The 26,893-nt window shown below is 46.4% G+C and overlaps 1 protein-coding gene and 1 long non-coding RNA gene across 4 annotated transcripts; both read left to right on the top strand.

Moving 5' to 3' along the window:
* The first annotated feature begins 2,995 nt into the window (after nt 1-2,995).
* Nucleotides 2,996-25,045, top strand: tbpl1 (TBP-like 1). The gene is given in 9 exon segments (XM_042301118.1): nt 2,996-3,429; nt 3,770-3,949; nt 7,158-7,401; nt 7,928-8,010; nt 11,331-11,394; nt 15,941-16,044; nt 23,103-23,128; nt 23,131-23,196; nt 23,738-25,045. Coding segments are annotated over 7 exon segments (561 nt in total). The 5' UTR covers nt 2,996-3,429; nt 3,770-3,949; nt 7,158-7,266; the 3' UTR covers nt 23,821-25,045.
* LOC121840006 lies at nt 19,473-22,040 on the top strand. 3 transcript variants are annotated; one of them, XR_006079310.1, is made up of 4 exons: nt 19,733-19,796; nt 19,844-21,182; nt 21,312-21,358; nt 21,515-22,034. It is a non-coding gene; the product is annotated as an uncharacterized LOC121840006 (long non-coding RNA). The 3 variants fall into 3 exon arrangements; XR_006079308.1 differs by having other exon boundaries at nt 19,714-21,182; nt 21,515-22,040; XR_006079309.1 differs by lacking the exon at nt 21,515-22,034 and having other exon boundaries at nt 19,473-21,182; nt 21,268-21,351.
* Nucleotides 25,046-26,893: the final 1,848 nt, after the last annotated feature.

Raw genomic sequence — 26,893 nt, 5'->3', positions numbered from 1 at the left:
GTGTGTGTGTATTTGGGGCGGGAGCAACAGGAGCCTCATGTTGTCGGGAGAGCCCACCTGCACTCGGCTGACCAGCTGCCTAAACAAAAACAGGATATGACATCACACAGGGAACAAGAGACGGCAGGAGCAGTGGTGCCCTGTATGTCCAGGGGTTCTACTTCCTACCCGCCAGGTAGGAATTAGCTGTGATAGGACTGCCAAGCAGCTGGCCCTGCCAAGTAGCTGGCCCTGCCAAGTAGATGGCACTGCCAAGTAGATGGCCCTGCCAAGTAGATAGCACTGCCAAGCTGCTGGCACTGCCAAGTAGCTGACACTGCCTCGTGGCTGGGATGTCCTCCACCGAGTCCACCCGTCCTCTCCACCCCAAACACCTCCACTCCCTCCCTCTGACCTCTGATAGACCACGCATTAACCACCCAACATGGTCAACAAACGGTCAAATCAAACATAACCTCGTCGCCAGGCAATTGCACACAGCAAATATAAACCTTCTGATATCAACCACTCAAAGTTGACCTTAGTGGGAGCGACCATAGAATGATATGGGACCTACTGAGTAAAGTATCTGGTATCATTTAATTTTACCGTGACACACGACTGCGAGGCGATATGCTAGCGTACAAGAGAGGGTTAGGGTGAAGGTGTTGTGAGAGATGATTGGTTGGTAGTTTATAGATTAAGCCAATGCCCATGCGTTGTAACATTCTCCCAGTCTTTCTGTATTGGCTAACACAGGCCCAGTTTTGAGTCGTTGGCCACACCAGACTCTTAAGTGTTTTTTAGCCAAAGTGTCTTGGAACGAGACTGAATCAAACACCACTGAGAACACATCAACTTCATAGACCAGTGAACAGACTGTCATCTCTCACAAAACACACACTACTATGAGTAGGGCAGACTCCGATGACTGACGCACACGGACACCAGGGTTGAATTCAAATTCCATTTGAATTCCAGTCAATTCAGAAAATAAATCTAATTCCAATTCAACATTTTCCCTCATTGAAAAGCATTGAAGACAATTGTAATTTCAGTGTACTTCCTGAATTGACTGGAATTCAAATGGAATTGAACCCAACCCTGACGGACACACTCACATACAGTTGTGGCCAAAAATATTGGCAACCTTGCACTTTTTTGAGTAACTCACAAATCCCCCCCCCCAAACAAAATAAGTTGAAATTTAACAAAGTATTTGGTCTCCACAATTCTTTATTTCACTTAATATTACAGAACCTAGGATTTGAATCAGAACTGTGTAGTGACCTCTGTCATTGCCAACAAAGGGTATATAACTAAGTATTGAGATAAACTTTTGTTATTGAGCAAATACTTATTTTCCACCATAATTTGCAAATAAATTCATTAAAAATCCTACAATGTTATTTTCTGGATTTTTTTTCCTCATTTTGTCTGTCATAGTTGAAGTGTACCTATGATGAAAATTACAGTCCTTCACAATTTTATTTGAGACGACTGTACAACCATCCTGAAACACTGTCAGATTCAACAGCAGATCTCTTTGTTTCTTGGGACCGAGAACTAGAATCTCTGAGTCGATGATGGCTCTGAAAGCCATTTGGACTGGGTCTGGGGACTTTTCCATGTGAATATTAAAGTCACCAAAACTTTGAATATTATCTGCCATGACTACAAGGTCCGATAGGAATTCAGGGAACTCAATGAGGAAAGCTGTATATGGCCCAGGAGGACTGATTTCATGACTAGAAGCTCAAAAGATGAAAACACAGTCATTTATTTTTTTGTAAATTGAAATTTGCTAACAAAAATGTTAGCAACAACTCCTCCTTTGCGAGCTGCACGGGGGATATGGTCACTAGTGTAAACAGGAGAAGAGGCTTCATTTAACACAGTAAATTCATCAGTCTTAAGCCATGTTTCAGTCAGGCCAATCACATCAAGATTATGATCAGTGATTAGTTCATTGACTATAATTACCTTTGAAGTGAGGGATCTAACATTAAGTAGCCCTATTTTGAGATGTGAGGTATCACAATCTCTTTCAATAATGTCAGGAATGGAGGTCTTTATTCCAGTGAGATTGCAAAGGCGAACACCGCCATGTTTAGTTTTGCCCAACCTAGGTCGAGGCACAGACACGGTCTCAATGGGGAAAGCTGAGCTGACTACACTGACTGTGCTACTAATGGTAGACTGCACTAAGCTGGCAGGCTGGCTAACAGCCTGTTGCCTGGCCTGCACCCGATCTCATTGTGTATCATTCTCCACATTTAGCCTCATGTCAGTTTCAGTGAGGACTTTTCACCACAAGAGGGAGTTCCATAACTTCCATTTCACATTTCCACTTGGGCATCTTTTTTCAAAGTTGCCCAATTGCAAAAAAAACTGCGACATTGGCAACACTGTGAGCGGAAACTCACGGTCTTGGAACTAAACCGGATACTAATTCCCTCATTGGTTGCTCTGATAAAAGTCAATTTGATCAAATGTCGATTTTTTTTTTGCGAATTTACGGTGTAGAGGCAGAGTTTATGATTAACAGAGATCGCTCATCCTACCTGTGTGACCGTGCTCTCCTCAGTTGAAAAGCTCTGAAGAATTAAATAGGCGCACTATAACATGGAAACGCGTTCGCAGACTAGAAGACACATATCTCGAATGGGACATGAGCTTTCATATAACCATTGGTGTTGCTCAATTACAAGCATTGCGACGTTGACATTCGACGTGTGTTTTTATATATATGCCATTTGTAATTCAACACAATCCATTACTTGCACGACATTTTCATTATATACGATGTGTCAATTCTATAATTGAATTTTTTTAATTATTATTATTTTTGATTTTATTCATACTCTCTCCAACAATTGGATTTAATTAATTAACCATCATTGAAATATCAATTGGAGACATCTTTGTCCACAAGAGGGTGATATAACCACAGAGATTCCTATGTCGGAAAAACTGCAGCCCTGCCCCCTCCTCTCCCTTTTTTAAAACCAGACTCTAAACAGGAAGCAGTTAGCCAGAAGGTTATCGGCTGAACACAGAAGCGAGAGCAAATAACGTTACATTTCGCCCGTGATAATGGCGTTTGTTTTTTATTTTGGCAACAGTTCAGTGAGGTATATCTCCACTTAAGAAGAAAATACAGTCTTGGAGAATTCCATCAAACTAGCTAACTAATGTAAAATTAAAAATTAAAAAAAAAATAATAATAATAAAAAGCAAGTTACCCCTGAAGAGCTAACAACGTTAGCCATTTTCTTTGTTAATTGGCTGGCTAGCGAGCTGATAACGTGTACCGGGCTACATGTCAATGTCCTCTCTTTGTTTGCAAGCCTGTGTGTCTAACTAACTATTGATGTAACTAGGTAACAAGCGAACTAACGTTAACGACCAATGAGTTACGAGGTGATTGTGCAGGTCAGGCGTACACAGGTACGTTACTACGCAACGCCGGGTAGCAACTAAACTGACCTAGCTAAGCTAAACTCAACTCCTATTCAATATCTTTTTATTTTTGTTGTTGTTGTTGTTGTTGATTTTAATGATGCAGAAACCTGACAACCAACTTATTTTGTAATAATATAAAAGAGCGGTGTGTCTAGACGCCGTGGTAAGTTAGCTAGTGCTACTCTGGTGATGCTAGCTAGCTAGTTCACTTGACTTACTAATTAGCTTAACGTTATTCCCCCCTTTTATCTTACTTAGATAATGTCTCTCTGTACCATTCTGATGTTAATTGTGAAACTTGAATGTAATGTTTTAATATTTGCAGTATATCGTTTTTTCTGACCGGGGTCGTATGAACATCCCTGGTCTGTGTGCTGCAAGGAGCAGCTGTTGAGGAGTTCCCGGATAAATCCTCATTATCACGTCCATCTGTGGAGCTAATTGTCTCTATTTTCCACCTGAGACGAGTCTGATAGAAGAACAAGAACATCTACAGACAAACCCGGTATGTTATGGTACACGAAACAACAACAAAGCTGAAGTGGATAGTTAATATACATGGTCAGGTATACAGTACCAGTCAAATGTTTGGACACCTACTCGTTCCAGTTTTTTTTTTTTTTAAACTATTTTCTACATTGTAGACTAATAGTGAAGACATCAAAACTATGAAATAACACATATGGAATCATGTAGTAACCAAAAAAAAGTGTTAAACAAATTACAATATATTTTATATTTGAGATTATTCAAAGAAGCCACCCTTTGCCTTGATGACCGCTTTGCACACTCTTGGCATACTCTCAACCAGCTCCACGAGGTGGTCACCAGGAATGCATTTCAATTAACAGGTGTGCCTGTGGAATTTCTTTCCTTCTCAATGCGTTCCAGCCAATCAGTTGTGTTGTGACAAGGTAGGGGTGGTTTACAGAAGCTGGCCCAATTTGGTAAAAGACCAAGTCCATATTATGACAAGAACAGCTCAAATAAGCAAAGAGAAACGACAGTCCATCACTACTTTAAAACATGGCCAGTCAATCCTGAAAATGTATTTGAAAGTTTCTTCAAGTGCAGTGGCAAAAACCATCAAATGCTGTGATGAAACTGGCTCTCATGAGGATGAGTACCGCCATAGGAAAGGAAGACCCAGAGTTACATCTGCTGCAGAGGATACGTTCATTAGAGTTACCAGCCTCAGAAACTAGCCCAAATAAATGCTTCACAGAGTTCAAGTAACTGACACATCTCAACATCAACTGTTCAGAGGAGACTGTGTGAATCAGGCCTTCATGGTAGAATTGCTGCAAAGAAACCACTACTAAAGGACACCAATAAGAAGAGACTTACTTGGGCCAAGACACATGAGCAATGGACAATAGACCGGTGGAAATCTGTTCTTTGGTCCAAATTTGAGATTTTTGGTTACGCATGTGTGGTTCCCACCTTGAAGCTTGGAGGAGGTGTGATAGTGTGCTTTGCTGGTGACAATGTCAGTGATTTATTTATTAATGGGACACTTAACCAGCATGGCTACCACAGCATTCTGCAGTGATATGCCATCCCATCTGGTTTGCCACTATCATTTGTTTTTCAACAGGACAATGACCCAAAACACCTCCAGGCTGTGTACAGCTATTTAACCAAGAAGGATAGTGATGGAGTGCTGCATCAGATGACCTGGCCTCCACAATCACCCGACCTCAACCCAGTTGAGATGGTTTGGGATGAGTTGACCCGCAGAGTGAAGGAAAAGCAGTCAACAAGTGCTCAGCATATGTGGGAACTCTTTCAAGATGGTTGGAAAAGCATTCCAGGTGAAGCTGGTTGAGAGAATGCCAAGTGTGCAAAGCTGTCAAGGCAAAGGATGGCTACTTTGAAGAATATAGAATATATTTAGATGTAACTATTTTTGGTTACTACATTATTCCATATCTGTTATTTCATTGTTTTGATGTCTTCACTATTATTCTACAATTTTAGAGAATTGTAAAAAATAAAAACCTGTAATGAGAGGTATGTCCCAACTTTTGACCGAATCTGTACATTTTCTGTATCAATCGAGACTTTGGTCCATATACAGTTGAAGTCGGAAGTTTACATACACTTAGGTTGGAGTCATTAAAACTAGTTTCTCAACCACTCCACAAATTTCTTGTTAACAAACTATAGTTTTGGCAAGTTGGTTAGGGCATCTACTTTGTGCATGACACAAGTAATTTTTCCAACAATTGTTTACAGACAGATTATTTCACTTATAATTCACTGCATCACAATTCCAGTGGGTCAGAAGTTTACATACACTAAGTGTGCCTTTAAACAGCTTGGAAAATTCCAGAAAATGATGTCATGTCTTTAGAAGCTTCTGATAGGCTAATTGACATAATTTGAGTCAATAGGAAGTGTACTTGTGGATGTATTTCAAGGCCTGCCGTCAAACTCAGTGCCTCTTTGCTTGACATGGGAAAATCAAAAGAAATCAGCCAAGACCTCAGGGGGAAAAAATGGTAGACTTTCACAAGTCTGGTTCATCCTTGGGAGGAATTTCTAAACGCTTGAACGTACCACGATCATCTGTACAAACAATAGTACGCAAGTATAAACACCATGGGACCATGCAGCCGTCATACCGCTCAGGAAGGAGACGTGTTCTGTCTCCTAGAGGTGAACTTACTTTGGTGAGAAACAATCCCAGAAGAACAGCAAAGGACCTTTTTTAAAAAATCTATATATATTTCACCTTTATTTAACCAGGTAAGCTAGTTGAGAACAAGTTCTCATTTACAACTGCGACCTGGCCAAAAGTATCTATATCCACAGTAAAAACGAGTCCTATATCGATATAACCTGAAAGGCCGCTCAGCAATGAAGAAGCCACTGCTCCAAAACCGCCATAAAGCCAGACTACGATTTGCAACTGCACATGGGGACAAATATTGTACTTTTTGGAGAAATATCCTCTGGTCTGATGAAACAAAAATAGAACTGTTTGGCCAAAATGGCTTAAGGACAACACAGTCAAGGTATTGGAGTGGCCATCACAAAGCCCTGGCCTCAATCCTATAGAAAATGTGTGGGCAGAACTGAAAATGTTCTGCCCACAAGGAGGCCTAAAAACCTGACTCGGTTACACCAGCTCTGTCAGGAGGAATGGGCCAAAATTCACTCAACGTATTGTGGGAAGCTTGTGGAAAGCTGCCCGAAACGCTTGACCCAAGTGAAACAATTTAAAGGCAATGCTACACTCAATTAGTATTTGGTATGTAAACTTCTGACCCACTGGGAATGTGATGAAAGAAATAAAACCTGAAATAAATCATTCTCTACTATTATTCTGACTTTTCACATTTCTTAAAATAAAGTGGTGATCCTAACTGACCTAAGACAGGGGATTTTTACTAGGATTAAATGTCAGGAATTGTGAAACTGAGTTTTAATGTGTTTTTCAAAGGTGTATTTAAACTTCCAACTTCAACTGTACATGTATCAAGCCTTTCAGTGTAGAAGTGCTGATCTAGGATCAGTTCCCCTCTCCATGTAATCTGATACATTGTGATCTAAAATGTAAAACTGATCTTAGACCAGCACTCCTACTCTGAGATGCTGCGATATCGAATGGCTATTGGTGAAATTGGTGAAGGTGGTGAAGGCTTCATTCATATAGCTAGCGGAATGAGATATCTAATACTAGGGATGTCTGTCTCTGTGATTTCTAGTGTTCGTATCCAGGCGGTTGTCATGCACCTGTAATCCGCTTCCTGTCAGCCAGACAGCCGGGCCCAGCCACCCAGACCCAGCCACAGCGCTCCGGTCCAGTGGGTCCCCATGGAGCCCAGTAATGACGTAGCGTTGGATATCATTATCACCAATGTGGTGGCTGTATTCAGGACACGCTGCCACCTCAACCTGCGCACCATCGCTCTGGAGGGGGTCAACGTAATCTATAAACCTGAATATGGGGTAAGGACAGACGCACAATGGGTGGACTGGCGGCCATTTTGAGTGTACACATAACCTGTATTATTTTACTTAGCTGTTAAGACTACAGGATTCTAATATCCCATAACTCTTTGCAGCAATGGAACCAGCTTTGCTTGTTAGCAACGGCGCTAGCACTTGTCATGAATTTGTTTATTTTCAAACACTCCCGCATGGAATTATTAGTGTCTTAACCTGTATTTTTTTAAAACATAGTTTAGGAAGAAAGCAAGAAGTAAAATCAGAAAATGTACCCCTCCAATATTTTTCTGTAATTTGTCGAATCAACTCAACTGACTTTACAATACATCCAATCGATTGCATGAGCCGCATCAGTTAGCATCATTTGAATGAAAAATTCTACGTTACCATGGAAATTATTACATCACAATAGCAGCCAGCCATTGTGAGTTTACCAGTGTTATAGGTTCCAAGCCTGTTCTATGTCTATGGTGAGGACACCACCTGTCACCTGTAACGTTGTATCCTGTGTGTGTGTAACTTCTAGAAAGTCCTGATGAAACTCCGCAAACCCAGGATCACCGCTTCCATCTGGTCTTCAGGGAAAATCATCTGTACCGGCGCTACCAGGTACACACACCTCAACACACACACCTCAACACACACACCTCAACACGTACACACACACACCTCAACACACACACACACACACACACCTCAATACACACACACACACCTCAAACACACACACCTCAATACACACACACACACCTCAACACGCACACACACACACACACACACACACCTCAACACACACACACACACACACCTAAACACACACACACCTCAATACACACACACACACACACCTCAATACACACACACACACCTCAATACACACACACACACACACACACACCTCAACACACACACACACACTCACACCTCACACACACACCTCAGTACACACACACACACACACCTCAGTACACACACACACCTCAATACACACACACACACCTCAACAACACACACACACACACCTCAACACACACACACACCTCAATACACACACACACACACACACACGCACACCTCAATACACACACACACACCTCAATACACACACACACACCTCAGTACACACACATACACCTCACACACACACACACACCTCAAGTACACACACACACACCTCAATACACACACACACACACCTCAATACACACACACACACACCTCAATACACACACACACACACACACCTCAATACACACACACACACACCTCAATACACACACACACACACACACACACCTCAATACACACACACACACACACACACAACACACACCTCAACACACACACACCTCAATACACACACACACACTCTCAATACACACACACACACCTCAATACACACACACACACACACCTCAGTACACACACACACACACACACACCTCAGTACACACACACACACCTCAATACACACACACACACACCTCAATACACACACACACACACACACACACACACACCTCAATACACACACACACACACACCTCAATACACACACACACACACACCTCAATATACACACACACACACACACCTCAATATATACACACACACACACCTCAATACACACACACACACACACACACCTCAATACACACACACACACACACCTCAATACACACACACACACACACACACACACCTCAATACACACACACACACACACACCTCAACACACACACACACACACACACACACACACACACACACACACACACACACACCTCAATACACACACACACACACACACACACACCTCACACACACACACACACACACCTCAACACACACACACACACACACACACCTCAATACACACACACACACACACACACACCTCAATACACACACACACACCTCAATACACACACACCTCAATACACACACACACACACCTCAATACACACACACACACACCTCAGTACACACACACACACCTCAGTACACACACACACACCTCAACACACACACACACACACACACACACACACACCTCAATACACACACACACACACTCAATACACACACACACACCTCAATACACACACACACACACACACACACACCTCAATACACACACACACACACACACACACACACACCTCAATACACACACACACACACCTCAATACACACACACACCTCAATACACACACACACACACCTCAACACACACACACACACACACACACCTCAATACACACACACACACACACACCTCAACACACACACACACACACCAATCAACACACACACACACCTCAACACACACACCTCAATACACACACACCTCAATACACACACACACACACACCTCAATACACACACACACACCTCACACACACACACACACCTCAGTACACACACACACACCTCAATACACACACACACACACCTCAATATACACACACACACACACACACCCTCAATATACACACACACACACACACACACCTCAATACACACACACACACACACCAATCAATATACACACACACACACACACCTCAATACACACACACACACACACACCTCAATACACACACACACACACACCTCAATACACACACCACACACACACACACACACCTCAATACACACACACACACACACCTCAATACACACACACACACACCTCAATACACACACACACACACACACACACCTCAATACACACACACACACACACCTCAACACACACACACACACACACACCAATCAACACACACACACACACACACACACCTCAATACACACACACACACACAACACACACCTCAATACACACACACACACACACACACACACACACCTCAATACACACACACACACACACCTCAATACACACACACACACACCTCAATACACACACCTCACACACACACACACACACACACACACCTCAATACACACACACACACACACACACCTCAATACACACACACACACACCTCAATCAACACACACACACACACCTCAATACACACACACACACACACACACACACACACACACACACACCTCAATACACACACACCTCAATACACACACACACACACCTCAATACACACACACACACACACCTCAATACACACACACACACACACACACCTCAATACACACACACACACCTCAACACACACACACACACCTCAATACACACACACACACCTCAATACACACTCAATCACACACACACACACCTCAATACAAACACACACACACCTCAATACAAACACACACACACTCAATCAATACACAACACACACACACACACACACCTCAATACAAACACACACACACACACACACCTCAATACACAAACACACACACACACACACACACACCTCAATACAAACACACACACACACACACACACCTCAATACAAACACACACACCTCAACACACACACCTCAATACACACACACACACACACCAATCAATACACACACACACACCTCAATACACACACACACCTCAATACACACACACACACACACACACACACCTCAATACACACACACACACCTCAATACACACACACACACACACACCTCAATACACACACACACACGCACACCTCAATACACACACACACACACCTCAATACACACTTCAATACACACACACCTCAATACACACTTCAATACACACACACCTCAATACACACACCACAATACACCACAATACACACACACACACCACAATACACACACACACCACAATACACACACCACACACCCACCACAATACATACAGCAGACTACACACCACAATATACACACACGCAACACACCAATGCTATCATGTACACACGCGCTTACACACACACACACTGATCTGTGTCACTGTGTCTCTGTCTCCCCAGCGAGGATGAGGCTAAGCAGGGAGCCCGGAGGTTAGCCCGCACCCTGCAGAAACTGGGCTTCAAGGTACGAGAACTAACCTGTACATGACCCTTGGGGTTGTTGGTAGAGCGTGGTACTAACCTGTTCATGACCCGTGTGGTTGTTGGTAACCATAACCCTAACACTGAGCCTAAACCAAACAGCAAGCAATGCAGGTGTAGAAGCACGGTGGCTAGGAAAAACTCCCTAGAAAGGCCAAAACCTAGGAAGAAACCTAGAGAGGAACCAGGCTATGTGGGGTGGCCAGTCCTCTTCTGACTGTGCCGGGTGGAGATTATAACAGAACATGGCCAAGATGTTCAAATGTTCATAAATGACCAGCATGGTCAAATAATAAGGCAGAACAGTTGAAACTGGAGCAGCAGCACGGCCAGGTGGACTGGGGACAGCAAGGAGTCATCATGTCAGGTAGTCCTGGGGCATGGTCCTAGGGCTCAGGTCCTCCGAGAGAGAGAGAAAGAGAGAATTAGAGAACGCACACTTAAATTCACACAGGACACCGAATAGGACAGGAGAAGTACTCCAGATATAACAAACTGACCCCAGCCTCCCGACACATAAACTACTGCAGCATAAATACTGGAGGCTGAGACGGGAGGGGTCAGGAGACACTGTGGGCCCCATCCGAGGACACCCCCAGACAGGGCCAAACAGGAAGGAACAGGTTAGTACCACAGTACAGTACATGACCCGTGTGGCTGTTGGTAGAGCTCGGTACTAACCTCTTCATGACCCGTGGGGTTGTTGGTAGAGCGTGGTACTAACCTGTTCATGACCCGTGTGGCTGTTGGTAGAGCGTGGCACTAACCTGTTCATGACCCGTGGGGTTCAGTTGGTAGAGCGTGGTACTAACCTGTACATGACCCGTGTGGTTCAGTTGGTAAGTACATGAGTGGTACTAACCTGTTCATGACCTGTGTGGTTCAGTTGGTAGAGAGTGGTACTAACCTGTTCATGACCCGTGTGGTTCAGTTGGTAGAGACTGGTACTAACCTGTTCATGACCCGTGGGGTTCAGTTGGTAGAGCATGGTACTAACCTGTTCATGACCTGTGGGGTTCAGTTGGTAGAGAGTGGTACTAACCTGTTCATGACCCGTGTGGCTGTTGGTAGAGCGTGGTACTAACCTGTTCATGACCCGTGGGGTTCAGTTGGTAGAGCGTGGTACTAACCTGTACATGACCCGTGTGGTTGTTGGTAGAGCGTGGTACTAACCTGTTCATGACCCGTGGGGTTCAGTTGGTAGAGCGTGGTACTAACCTGTACATGACCCGTGTGGTTGTTGGTAGAGCATGGTACTAACCTGTTCATGACCTGTGGGGTTCAGTTGGTAGAGCGTGGTACTAACCTGTTCATGACCCGTGGGGTGTTGGTAGAGCGTGGTACTAACCTGTTCATGACCTGTGGGGTTGTTGGTAGAGCGTGGTACTAACCTGTACATTACCCGTGGGGTTCAGTTGGTAGAGCGTGGTACTAACCTCTTCATGACCCTTGTGGTTGTTGGTAGAGCGTGGTACCAACCTGTTCATGACCCGTGGGGTTCAGTTGGTAGAGCGTGGTACTAACCTGTACATGACCCGTGTGGTTGTTGGTAGAGCGTGGTACTAACCTGTACATGACCCGTGTGGCTGTTGGTAGAGCGTGGTACTAACCTCTTCATGACCCGTGGGGTTGTTGGTAGAGCGTGGTACTAACCTGTTCATGACCGTGTGGCTGTTGGTAGAGCGTGGCACTAACCTGTTCATGACCCGTGGGGTTCAGTTGGTAGAGCGTGGTACTAACCTGTACATGACCCGTGTGGTTCAGTTGGTAGAGTGGTACTAACCTGTTCATGACCCGTGTGGTTCAGTTGGTAGAGAGTGGTACTAACCTGTTCATGACCCGTGTGGTTCAGTTGGTAGAGACTGGTACTAACCTGTTCATGACCCGTGGGGTTCAGTTGGTAGAGTGGTACTAACCTGTTCATGACCTGTGGGGTTCAGTTGGTAGAGAGTGGTACTAACCTGTTCATGACCTGTGGGGTTCAGTTGGTAGTTGGTAGAGCGTGGTACTAACCTGTTCATGACCCGTGTGGCTGTTGGTAGAGCGTGGTACTAACCTGTTCATGACCCGTGGGGTTCAGTTGGTAGAGCGTGGTACTAACCTGTACATGACCCGTGTGGTTGTTGGTAGAGCGTGGTACTAACCTGTTCATGACCCGTGGGGTTCAGTTGGTAGAGCGTGGTACTAACCTGTACATGACCCGTGTGGTTGTTGGTAGAGCATGGTACTAACCTGTTCATGACCTGTGGGGTTCAGTTGGTAGAGCGTGGTACTAACCTGTTCATGACCCGTGGGGTGTTGGTAGAGCGTGGTACTAACCTGTTCATGACCTGTGGGGTTGTTGGTAGAGCGTGGTACTAACCTGTACATTACCCGTGGGGTTCAGTTGGTAGAGCGTGGTACTAACCTCTTCATGACCCGTGTGGTTGTTGGTAGAGCGTGGTACTAACCTGTTCATGACCCGTGGGGTCAGTTGGGGTTCAGTTGGTAGAGCGTGGTACTAACCTGTACATGACCCGTGTGGTTGTTGGTAGAGCATGGTACTAACCTGTTCATGACCTGTGGGGTTCAGTTGGTAGAGCGTGGTACTAACCTGTTCATGACCCGTGGGGTGTTGGTAGAGCGTGGTACTAACCTGTTCATGACCTGTGGGGTTGTTGGTAGAGCGTGGTACTAACCTGTACATTACCCGTGGGGTTCAGTTGGTAGAGCGTGGTACTAACCTCTTCATGACCCTTGTGGTTGTTGGTAGAGCGTGGTACCAACCTGTTCATGACCCGTGGGGTTCAGTTGGTAGAGCGTGGTACTAACCTGTACATGACCCGTGTGGTTGTTGGTAGAGCGTGGTACTAACCTGTACATGACCCGTGTGGCTGTTGGTAGAGCGTGGTACTAACCTCTTCATGACCCGTGGGGTTGTTGGTAGAGCGTGGTACTAACCTGTTCATGACCCGTGTGGCTGTTGGTAGAGCGTGGCACTAACCTGTTCATGACCCGTGGGGTTCAGTTGGTAGAGCGTGGTACTAACCTGTACATGACCCGTGTGGTTCAGTTGGTAGAGAGTGGTACTAACCTGTTCATGACCCGTGTGGTTCAGTTGGTAGAGAGTGGTACTAACCTGTTCATGACCCGTGTGGTTCAGTTGGTAGAGACTGGTACTAACCTGTTCATGACCCGTGGGGTTCAGTTGGTAGAGCGTGGTACTAACCTGTTCATGACCTGTGGGGTTCAGTTGGTAGAGAGTGGTACTAACCTGTTCATGACCCGTGTGGCTGTTGGTAGAGCGTGGTACTAACCTGTTCATGACCCGTGGGGTTCAGTTGGTAGAGCGTGGTACTAACCTGTACATGACCCGTGTGGTTGTTGGTAGAGCGTGGTACTAACCTGTTCATGACCCGTGGGGTTCAGTTGGTAGAGCGTGGTACTAACCTGTACATGACCCGTGTGGTTGTTGGTAGAGCATGGTACTAACCTGTTCATGACCTGTGGGGTTCAGTTGGTAGAGCGTGGTACTAACCTGTTCATGACCCGTGGGGTGTTGGTAGAGCGTGGTACTAACCTGTTCATGACCTGTGGGGTTGTTGGTAGAGCGTGGTACTAACCTGTACATTACCCGTGGGGTTCAGTTGGTAGAGCGTGGTACTAACCTCTTCATGACCCTTGTGGTTGTTGGTAGAGCGTGGTACCAACCTGTTCATGACCCGTGGGGTTCAGTTGGTAGAGCGTGGTACTAACCTGTACATGACCCGTGTGGTTGTTGGTAGAGCGTGGTACTAACCTGTACATGACCCGTGTGGCTGTTGGTAGAGCGTGGTACTAACCTCTTCATGACCCGTGGGGTTGTTGGTAGAGCGTGGTACTAACCTGTTCATGACCCGTGGGGTGTTGGTAGAGCGTGGTACTAACCTGTTCATGACCCGTGGGGTGTTGGTAGAGCGTGGTACTAACCTGTACATTACCCGTGGGGTTCAGTTGGTAGAGCGTGGTACTAACCTCTTCATGACCCTTGTGGTTGTTGGTAGAGCGTGGTACCAACCTGTTCATGACCCGTGTGGTTCAGTTGGTAGAGAGTGGTACTAACCTGTTCATGACCCGTGGGGTTCAGTTGGTAGAGCGTGGTACTAACCTCTTCATGACCCGTGGGGTTGTTGGTAGAGCGTGGTACTAACCTGTTCATGACCCGTGGGGTTCAGTTGGTAGAGCGTGGTACTAACCTCTTCAGTGGGGTTGTTGGTAGAGCGTGGTACTAACCTGTTCATAACCCGTGTGGTTCAGTTGGTAGAGCGTGGTACTTGCAATGCCAGAGTTGTGGGTTTAATTCCCAAGGGGGACCGTTACTGGGGCAGAAAATACCATGTGCCAAATGACTCAAATGTAAACCATCTAGATCACAAAACATTATTAAAATGACAGGAATCGATTCCTTACGAAAGTGTTGATTCCTTAAGAAATTGTAAATCGAGCCCTAACTACAGCCCTCCACAAACTATCGTGTGTGTGTGTGTGTGTGTGTGTGTGTGTGTGTGTAGGTGAGGTTCTCAGAGTTCAAGGTGGTGAATGTCCTGGCAGTGTGCTCCATGCCCTTCGCCATCCGACTCATCGACTTCACCAAGAACAACCGGCCCATCGCCAGGTAAAACAGACTACGTCGTCACCCCAGCAATGGATCTCACACACACACTGTCACTGCAACAACCATTGCCAAATGTTTCCACAGATCTCCACTCTCAACACAGCAGTGTGTGACCGTGTAGATGAGGCCTTTCTATAGTAAAGGGTGTCCCAGCCAGAACAACCCATAGGGCAGGAGTCCAGCTCCTGTTACTGTAGGGAGACAGCTTGAAGTACCAGGACACCCCCTGGACAGGACACTAGTCTGTCTCCTGTTTCTGTAGGGAGACAGCTTGATGTACCAGGACACCCCCTGGACAGGACACTAGTCCTTCTCCTGTTTCTGTAGGGAGACAGCTTGATGTACCAGGACACCCCCTGGACAGGACACTAGTCCTTCTCCTGTTTCTGTAGGGAGACAGCTTGAAGTACCAGGACACCCCTGGACAGGACACTAGTCCTTCTCCTGTTTCTGTAGGGAGACAGCTTGATGTACCAGGACACCCCCTGGACAGGACACTAGTCTGTCTCCTGTTTCTGTAGGGAGACAGCTTGATGTACCAGGACACCCCCTGGACAGGACCCTCGTTAAGAATCAATGCTCTATCTTTAATTGAAATGCTTTTGGTACAATCTGACATTCACTGCTGTTCAAAGTTTTAGGGAAACTGGCCCATAGATTTTAAATTCTCAATGGGAATAGATGACGTGTCCATGTCCTTACCGTGCCCTTACCGTGTCCATACCATGTCCTTACCATGTCCTTACCAAACATTTTCACAGACAAAAAGTACAGATGAGTTGAACTTTTGACGGGCCGACGGATGCCCCCTGTGGATCAATTTCCAAAATATAAAATAAATAAATTAAACATTGGGCAGGGGTGGTGTTGTTAACTCATTCAGGGCCCAACTTAAGAGAGAAACTGCTGATGCACAAAACACATTTAGCTATTGCACCTTTTGAATTATACTAATTGTCATGTCAAATCACTGACAGTCACTCAATTAGCCCCTGTGCCCACATAAACGTGGGTACTGACTCACTCAATTAGCCCCTGTGCCCACATAAATGTGGGTACTGACTCACTCAATTAGCCCCTGTGCCCACATAAATGTGGGTACTGACTCACTCAATTAGCCCCTGTGCCCACATAAATGTGGGTACTGACTCACTCAATTAGCCCCTGTGCCCACATAAACGTGGGTACTGACTCACTCAATTAGCCCCTGTGCCCACATAAACGTGGGTACTGACTCACTCAATTAGCCCCTGTGCCCACATAAACGTGGGTACTGACTCACTCAATTAGCCCCTGTGCCCACATAAACTGGATGGAAATGTGGGTACTGACAGTCACTCAGCTAATGTTGTTTCAGATTGGTAAGTTGGTCTAGCCAGCTATCTAAACTTGTAGTAATCATGGTGGATTTACTGACCTAGGGGCCCCCATTCATTTTGTTAGTCACGCTCACTCAGATATCCTATTCAAAACTGCAAACATTTCTCTCCACCCAATGACAAAATCAATAGAATTGCAGGAAATGACTTGTAAAATGTCAAATTGATCTCGGCGCCATGGCAAAATAAGAATTGCACGAAATGCCTTCTATAAATTTCCTACATCTCCTCTCAGACCCATGGTACCTGCCTGCAGAGCAGCAAGAGGAACTACCCCTTCCCTACCTTCAGGCTCTGCTCAAATCCCTCCATCCCGAGCACTCTCTCTGCCACCGCTGGTCTCTTGACCCTCCCACCCCTACAGGAGGGGAGTACCTGCTGGTCTCTTGACCCTCCTTCCCCTACAGGAGGGGAGTACCTGCTGGTCTCTTGACCCTCCCACCCCTACAGGAGGGATGTTCCCTCTGGTCTCTTGACCCTCCTTCCCCTACAGGAGCGGAGTTCCTGCTGGTCTCTTGACCCTCCCACCCCTACAGGAGGGAGGTTCCCGCTGGTCTCTTGACCCTCCCACCCCTACAGGAGGGATGTTCCCGCTGGTCTCTTGACCCTCCCACCCCTACAGGAGGGATGTTCCTGCTGGTCTCTTGACCCTCCCACCCCTACAGGAGGGAAGTTCCTGCTGGTCTCTTGACCCTCCCACCCCTACAGGAGGGATGTTCCCTCTGGTCTCTTGACCCTCCCACCCCTACAGGAGGGATGTTCCTGCTGGTCTCTTGACCCTCCCACCCCTACAGGAGGGAGGTTCCTGCTGGTCTCTTGACCCTCCCACCCCTACAGGAGGGATGTTCCTGCTGGTCTCTTGACCCTCCCACCCCTACAGGAGGGATGTTCCTGCTGGTCTCTTGACCCTCCCACCCCTACAGGAGGGATGTTCCTGCTGGTCTCTTGACCCTCCCACCCCTACAGGAGGGATGTTCCTGCTGGTCTCTTGACCCTCCCACCCCTACAGGAGGGATGTTCCTGCTGGTCTCTTGACCCTCCCACCCCTACAGGAGGGATGTTCCTGCTGGTCTCTTGACCCTCCCATCCCTACAGGAGGGATGTTCCTGCTGCTCTCTTGACCCTCCCATCCCTACAGGAGGGATGTTCCTGCTGCTCTCTTGACCCTCCCACCCCTACAGGAGGGAGGTTCCCGCTGGTCTCTTGACCCTCCCACCCCTACAGGAGGGAGGTTCCCGCTGGTCTCTTGACCCTCCCACCCCTACAGGAGGGAGGTTCCCGCTGGTCTCTTCACCCTCCCACCCCTACAGGAGGGAGGTTCCCGCTGGTCTCTTCACCCTCCCACCCCTACAGGAGGGAGGTTCCCGCTGGTCTCTTCACCCTCCCACCCCTACAGGAGGGATGTTCCCTCTGGTCTCTTGACCCTCCCACCCCTACAGGAGGGAGGTTCCCGCTGGTCTCTTGACCCTCCCACCCCTACAGGAGGGAGGTTCCCGCTGGTCTCTTGACCCTCCCACCCCTACAGGAGGGATGTTCCCTCTGGTCTCTTGACCCTCCCACCCCTACAGGAGGGAGGTTCCCGCTCGTCTCCGTCCTGGCAACCCGATGATGGAAGCAGCTTCCCCCTGAAGCTAGGACAGCAGAGTCCCTTCCCGTCTTCTAAAAACCTGCCCTCTTCAAATAGTATCTTAAATGGTCCTACAGCAACCACGCCAAATCCCCCCCTTACTAGCTCTGATCTTGCTAAAAAAAAAATGATTTACTACGAATGTGTGATGTAGTTGTCACACCTGGCTTATCTTAAGATAAGAGCTTCTGCTAAATGACTAAAATGTCAAATGTCATGGCAAAATGTGTAGACTTGCAGGACATTAATTAAAAAATTTAAATAAAATAAAAAATTGTTCCAGGGTCCTTAGCTCAGTGATGAGCTTTATTGTTGAACCGCTGAGCTGTAGTCAACGAACAGCATTCTCACATAGGTGTTCGTTTTGTCCAGGTGGGAAAGGGCAGTGTGGAGTGAAATAGAGATTGCATCATCTGTGGATTTGTTATGGCGGTATGCAAATTGGAGTGGGTCAAGGGTCTCTGGGATAATGGTGTTGATGTGAGCCATTTACTAGCTTTTCAAAGCACTTCATGGCTACGGACGTGAGTGCTACGGGTCTGTAGTCATGTAGGCAGGTTCCCCTAGGGTTCTTGGGTACAGGAACTATGGTGGTCTGCTTGAAACATGTTGGTATTACAGACTCAATCAGGGACAGGTTGAAAATGTTGTTGAAGACACCTGCCAGTTGGTCAGCACATGCCCGGAGCACACGTCCTGGTAATCCGTCTGGCCCTGCGGCCTTGTGAATGTTGACCTGTTTAAAGGTCTAACTCACATCGGCTCACCCACACACTACTCTATAATGACAAAGGTCTAACTCACATCGGCTCACCCACACACTACTCTATAATGACAAAGGTCTAACTCACATCGGCTCACCCACACACTACTCTATAATGACAAAGGTCTAACTCACCGGCTCACCCACACACTACTCTATAATGACAAAGGTCTAACTCACCGGCTCACCCACACACTACTCTATAATGACAAAGGTCTAACTCATCGGCTCACCCACACACTACTCTATAATGACAAAGGTCTAACTCATCGGCTCACCCACACACTACTCTATAATGACAAAGGTCTAACTCATCGGCTCACCCACACACTACTCTATAATGACAAAGGTCTAACTCACCGGCTCACCCACACACTACTCTATATTGACAAAGGTCTAACTCACCGGCTCACCCACACACTACTCTATAATGACAAAGGTCTAACTCACATCGGCTCACCCACACACTACTCTATAATGACAAAGGTCTAACTCACATCGGCTCACCCACACACTACTCTATAATGACAAAGGTCTAACTCACACCGGCTCACCCACACACTACTCTATAATGACAAAGGTCTAACTCACATCGGCTCACCCACACACTACTCTATAATGACAAAGGTCTAACTCACCGGCTCACCCACACACTACTCTATAATGACAAAGGTCTAACTCACATCGGCTCACCCACACACTACTCTATAATGACAAAGGTCTAACTCACATCGGCTCACCCACACACTACTCTATAATGACAAAGGTCTAACTCACCGGCTCACCCACACACTACTCTATAATGACAAAGGTCTAACTCACATCGGCTCACCCACACACTACTCTATAATGACAAAGGTCTAACTCACATCGGCTCACCCACACACTACTCTATAATGACAAAGGTCTAACTCACATCGGCTCACCCACACACTACTCTATAATGACAAAGGTCTAACTCACCGGCTCACCCACACACTACTCTATAATGACAAAGGTCTAACTCACATCGGCTCACCCACACACTACTCTATAATGACAAAGGTCTAACTCACACCGGCTCACCCACACACTACTCTATAATGACAAAGGTCTAACTCACATCGGCTCACCCACACACTACTCTATAATGACAAAGGTCTAACTCACCGGCTCACCCACACACTACTCTATAATGACAAAGGTCTAACTCACATCGGCTCACCCACACACTACTCTATAATGACAAAGGTCTAACTCACCGGCTCACCCACACACTACTCTATAATGACAAAGGTCTAACTCACATCGGCTCACCCACACACTACTCTATAATGACAAAGGTCTAACTCACATCGGCTCACCCACACACTACTCTATAATGACAAAGGTCTAACTCACCTGCTCAGACACTACTCTATAATGACAAAGGTCTAACTTTCGGCTCACCCACACACTACTCTATAATGACAAAGGTCTAACTCACATCGGCTTCACACACTACTCTATAATGACAAAGGTCTAACTCACATCGGCTCACCCACACACTACTCTATAATGACAAAGGTCTAACACATCGGCTCAACACACTACTCTATAATGACAAAGGTCTAACTCATCGGCTCACACACACTCTATAATGTCTAACTCTATAATGACAAAGGCTCTATAATGACAAAGGTTAACTCAAGCTCACCCACACACTACTCTATAATGACAAAGGTCTAACTCACCGGCTCACCCACACACTACTCTATAATGACAAAGGTCTAACTCACATCGGCTCACCCACACACTACTCTATAATGACAAAGGTCTAACTCACATCGGCTCACCCACACACTACTCTATAATGACAAAGGTCTAACTCACATCGGCTCACCCACACACTACTCTATAATGACAAAGGTCTAACTCACATCGGCTCACCCACACACTACTCTATAATGACAAAGGTCTAACTCACATCGGCTCACCCACACACTACTCTATAATGACAAAGGTCTAACTCACACCGGCTCACCCACACACTACTCTATAATGACAAAGGTCTAACTCACCGGCTCACCCACACACTACTCTATAATGACAAAGGTCTAACTCACCGGCTCACCCACACACTACTCTATTATGACAAAGTGAAAACATGTTTGTTGAATTTTTTGCTAATTTAGTGAAAATTAATTTACATAAGTATTCACACCCCTGAGTCGATACATGTTAGAATCACCTTTTGATTCTTTCTGGTTAGAATCACCTTTTGATTCTTTCTGGTTAGAATCACCTTTTGATTCTTTCTGGTTAGAATCACCTTTTGATTCTTTCTGGTTAGAATCACCTTTTGATTCTTTCTGGTTAGAATCGCCTTTTTGAGTCTTTCTGGTTAGAATCACCTTTTGATTCTTTCTGGTTAGAATCACCTTTTGATTCTTTCTGGTTAGAATCACCTTTTGATTCTTTCTGGTTAGAATCACCTTTTGATTCTTTCTGGTTAGAATCACCTTTTGATTCTTTCTGGTTAGAATCACCTTTTGATTCTTTCTGGTTAGAATCACCTTTTGATTCTTTCTGGTTAGAATCACCTTTTGATTCTTTCTGGTTAGAATCACCTTTTTGAGTCTTTCTGGTTAGAATCACCTTTTTGAGTCTTTCTGGTTAGAATCACCTTTTGAGTCGTTCTGGTTAGAATCACCTTTTGAGTCGTTCTGGTTAGAATCACCTTTTGAGTCTTTCTGGTTAGAATCACCTTTTGAGTCGTTCTGGTTAGAATCACCTTTTGATTCTTTCTGGTTAGAATCACCTTTTGATTCTTTCTGGTTAGAATCACCTTTTTGAGTCTTTCTGGTTAGAATCACCTTTTTGAGTCTTTCTGGTTAGAATCACCTTTTGAGTCGTTCTGGTTAGAATCACCTTTTGAGTCGTTCTGGTTAGAATCACCTTTTGAGTCTTTCTGGTTAGAATCACCTTTTGAGTCGTTCTGGTTAGAATCACCTTTTGAGTCTTTCTGGGTAAGTCTCTAAGAACTTTGCACACCTGGATTGTGCAATATTTCCACATTACTTTTAATAAAATTCTTCAAGCTCTGTCAAGTTGATTGTTGACAGTCATGTTTAAGTCTTGCCATAAGATTTTCAAGCCTCCGAAGCATTCAACTCCAGTGTATATTTGGCCTTGTGTTTTAGGTTATTGTCCTGTTGAAAAGTGAATTTGTCTCCAAGTGATTCTTGTTATCCTAAAAGGCTGTGTGTGTGTGTGTGTGTGTGTGTGTGTGTGTGTGTGTGTGTGTGTGTGTGTGTGTGTGTGTGCAGTCCTATGAGCCAGAGCTCCACCCAGCTGCCACCACAGGATCAAAACCCTCAAGGCCACCGTCCAGGTCTTCTCTACCGGCAGCCTTACCATCACAGGTACACACACACACACACACACCGTCCAGGTCTTCTCTACCGGCAGCCTTACCATCACAGGTACACACACACACACACACACACCGTCCAGGTCTTCTCTACCGGCAGCCTTACCATCACAGGTACACACACACACACACACACCGTCCAGGTCTTCTCTACCGGCAGCCTTACCATCACAGGTACACACACACACACACACACACCGCCCAGGTCTTCTCTACCGGCAGCCTTACCATCACAGGTACACACACACACACACCGTCCAGGTCTTCTCTACCGGCAGCCTTACCATCACAGGTACACACACACACACACACACACACACCGTCCAGGTCTTCTCTACCGGCAGCCTTACCATCACAGGTACACACACACACACACCGTCCAGCGACAGCCTTACCTTCACAGGTACACACACACACCGTACACAATCAAACTTTTACGTCTTTTCACTTTTGTGGAAACTTGAAAACCACACCCAACGCATTTCATATGACTAACTTTGTCTGTCTGTGTCTCGTCTGTCTGTCTCTCTCAGGACCAAATGTGCAGGCTGTAGCCACGGCTGTAGAGCACATCTACCCCATGCTGTTAGAGTGTCAGAAACCCCTCCGCAAATAACACACACGGAAAAACAAGAACGAAATGGAGAGAGAAAGACAGAGGCTAAAAAGCACCTCATCCATTGGATGCATTGTATTATCCTCAACTTGTCTGCCCCGGCAACAGTCTGGGCCTTTGTCCTGATTGGCTGGATTTGTCCAGGAAGTCAGAAAGGCAGCTTCCGTCCTCCTACTGTCCAATGACCTGTTGTCTTGGTGACAGCTACGCCCTCTGAACTTTGACCCTGGATGACCTCTACAGTATGACCTCTAACCTTTCACCTTTAGCAGCCAGCCAGCCAATGATGGCTGCTCCAGTGACTGATTCACACTAGAATGGGCAGGACTCTCCAAGCCAACCATTATTCCTTATTATTTTAGATTTGATGATGTCACGGGCTGTGTTCCAAATGGCAGCCTATTCCCTATATAGTGTACTACTTTCATGGGTCCTGGTCTAAAGTAGTGCACTATGTAGGGAATAGGGCTCTGGTCTAAAGTAGTGTACTTTATAGGGAATAGGGCCCTGGTCTAAAGTAGTGCACTATATAGGGAATAGGGCTCTGGTCATAGGCTGTCATTTGGAACACACACAAGGGTTTTAATGCATGGGCAGACAGACCATTCTTCAACATGACCTGTCCCACAGAACATGACAGACCAGTCTTCAACATGACCTGTCCCACAGAATGAGGGTTTTAACAGAACATGACATAACAGACATTTCCATAAGAAGCTTTGAAAGTCCCATTTGACCGTGATGTTGAACAGAGCCTTGTTTTTAGACCCTGTAGTCATCTGCTCTATTCAAATCACTGGGATTACAAAATTCCTGTAACTTTCCACCAATTCCCAGGTTCTCCGAAAATCTCGGTCGGACGATTCCAGATGACCTGTTTCTTCCATCCTTTCCTGGGAAAACTTCCTACTGTGATTTCTTGAAAACCTGGAGAATTCTGGGAGAGTTTCCGGTGTTACGCAACCCGACATGTCCCCCTTTAACCACAGATCAGATGTTTCCATCCACCTTGGTAGTCTTTTACTTGAGATGCGTCTTCTGGAAGATTCCGTCCGTGAGTTGTTCAGGCTGGGGCATTGAATACTTGACAGACAGGTGGTGGTTGTTGATCTGTGGAGAGAAACACCTGCTGGAATGGGAAATGCTTGTCCTATTCCTGTCCTGATTGTTGTATGGTTGGACTTTTTTTGTATTTTATAAATAAAATAACATTTTAAAAAAAGGGGAAAAAAGGAACGTAACAATAAAATAGGGTAATCATAGGAATTGATTGTCTATCTCTCTCTCTGTCTCTCTCTCTCTCTGTCTCTCTCGCTGTCTCTCTCTCGCTGTCTCTCTCTCGCTGTCTCTCTCGCTGTCTCTCTCTCTGTCTCTCTCTCGCTGTCTCTCTCGCTGTCTCTCTCGCTGTCTCTCTCTCGCTGTCTCTCTCTCGCTGTCTCTCTCTCGCTGTCTCTCTCACTGTCTCTCTCGCTGTCTCTCTCTCGCTGTCTGTCTCTCTCACTGTCTCTCTCTCGCTGTCTCTCTCTCTCACTGTCTCTCTCGCTGTCTCTCTCTCGCTGTCTCTCTCTCTCTCGCTGTCTCTCTCTCTCTGTCTCTCTCACTGTCTCTCTCTCGCTGTCTCTCTCGCTGTCTCTCTCGCTGTCTCTCTCTCTCACTGTCTCTCTCTCTCTCTCTCTCTCTCGCTGTCTCTCTCTCGCTGTCTCTCTCTCTCTCGCTGTCTCTCTCTCTCTCTCGCTGTCTCTCTCTCGCTGTCTCTCTCTCACTGTCTCTCGCTGTCTCTCTCTCGCTGTCTCTCTCTCTCTCGCTCTCTCTCTCGCTGTCTCTTTCTCTCTCTCACTGTCTCTCTCTTACTGTGCCTCTCTCTCGCTGTCTCTCTCTCTCACTGTCTCTCTCTCGCTGTCTCTCTCTCTCTCTCACTGTCTCTCTCTTACTGTGCCTCTCTCTCGCTGTCTCTCTCTCTCACTGTCTCTCTCTCGCTGTCTCTCTCTCTCGCTGTCTCTCACTGTCTCTCTCTCGCTGTCTCTCTCTCGCTGTCTCTCTCTCTCTGTCTCTCTCACTGTCTCTCTCTCGCTGTCTCTCTCGCTGTCTCTCTCTCTCGCTGTCTCTCTCTCTCACTGTCTCTCTCTCGCTGTCTCTCTCTCTCACTGTCTCTCTCGCTGTCTCTCTCTCTCTCGCTGTCTCTCTCTCGCTGTCTCTCTCTCTCTCTCGCTGTCTCTCTCTCTCTCTCGCTGTCTCTCTCTCGCTGTCTCTCTCTCACTGTCTCTCTCGCTGTCTCTCTCTCGCTGTCTCTCTCTCTCTCGCTGTCTCTCTCTCGCTGTCTCTTTCTCTCTCTCACTGTCTCTCTCTTACTGTGCCTCTCTCTCGCTGTCTCTCTCTCACTGTCTCTCTCTCACTGTCTCTCTCTTACTGTGCCTCTCTCTCGCTGTCTCTCTCTCACTGTCTCTCTCTCGCTGTCTCTCTCTCTCGCTGTCTCTCTCTGTCTCTCTCTCGCTGTCTCTCTCTCTCACTGTCTCTCTCGCTGTCTCTCTCTCGCTGTCTCTCTCGCTGTCTCTCTCTCACTGTCTCTCTCTTACTGTGCCTCTCTCTCGCTGTCTCTCTCTCGCTGTCTCTCTCGCTGTCTCTCTCTCACTGTCTCTCTCTTACTGTGCCTCTCTCTCGCTGTCTCTCTCTCGCTGTCTCTCTCGCTGTCTCTCTCTTACTGTGCCTCTCTCTCGCTGTCTCTCTCTCGCTGTCTCTCTCGCTGTCTCTCTCGCTGTCTCTCTCGCTGTCTCTCTCACTGTCTCTCTCGCTGTCTCTCTCTCACTGTCTCTCTCTTACTGTGCTCTCTCTCGCTGTCTCTCTCTCGCTGTCTCTCTCGCTGTCTCTCTCGCTGTCTCTCTCGCTGTCTCTCTCTCACTGTCTCTCTCTTACTGTGTCTCTCTCTCGCTGTCTCTCTCGCTGTCTCTCTCACTGTCTCTCTCTTACTGTGTCTCTCTCTCGCTGTCTCTCTCTCGCTGTCTCTCTCTCGCTGTCTCTCTCTCACTGTCTCTCTCTTACTGTGCCTCTCTCTCGCTGTCTCTCGCTGTCTCTCTCT

The sequence above is a fragment of the Oncorhynchus tshawytscha genome, linkage group LG18, assembly GCF_018296145.1.
Source record: "Oncorhynchus tshawytscha isolate Ot180627B linkage group LG18, Otsh_v2.0, whole genome shotgun sequence".
Taxonomy (NCBI): domain Eukaryota; kingdom Metazoa; phylum Chordata; class Actinopteri; order Salmoniformes; family Salmonidae; genus Oncorhynchus; species Oncorhynchus tshawytscha.
The sequence above is the reverse complement of the archived record's forward strand: the minus strand, read 5'-3'. Positions and strand labels throughout refer to the sequence as shown.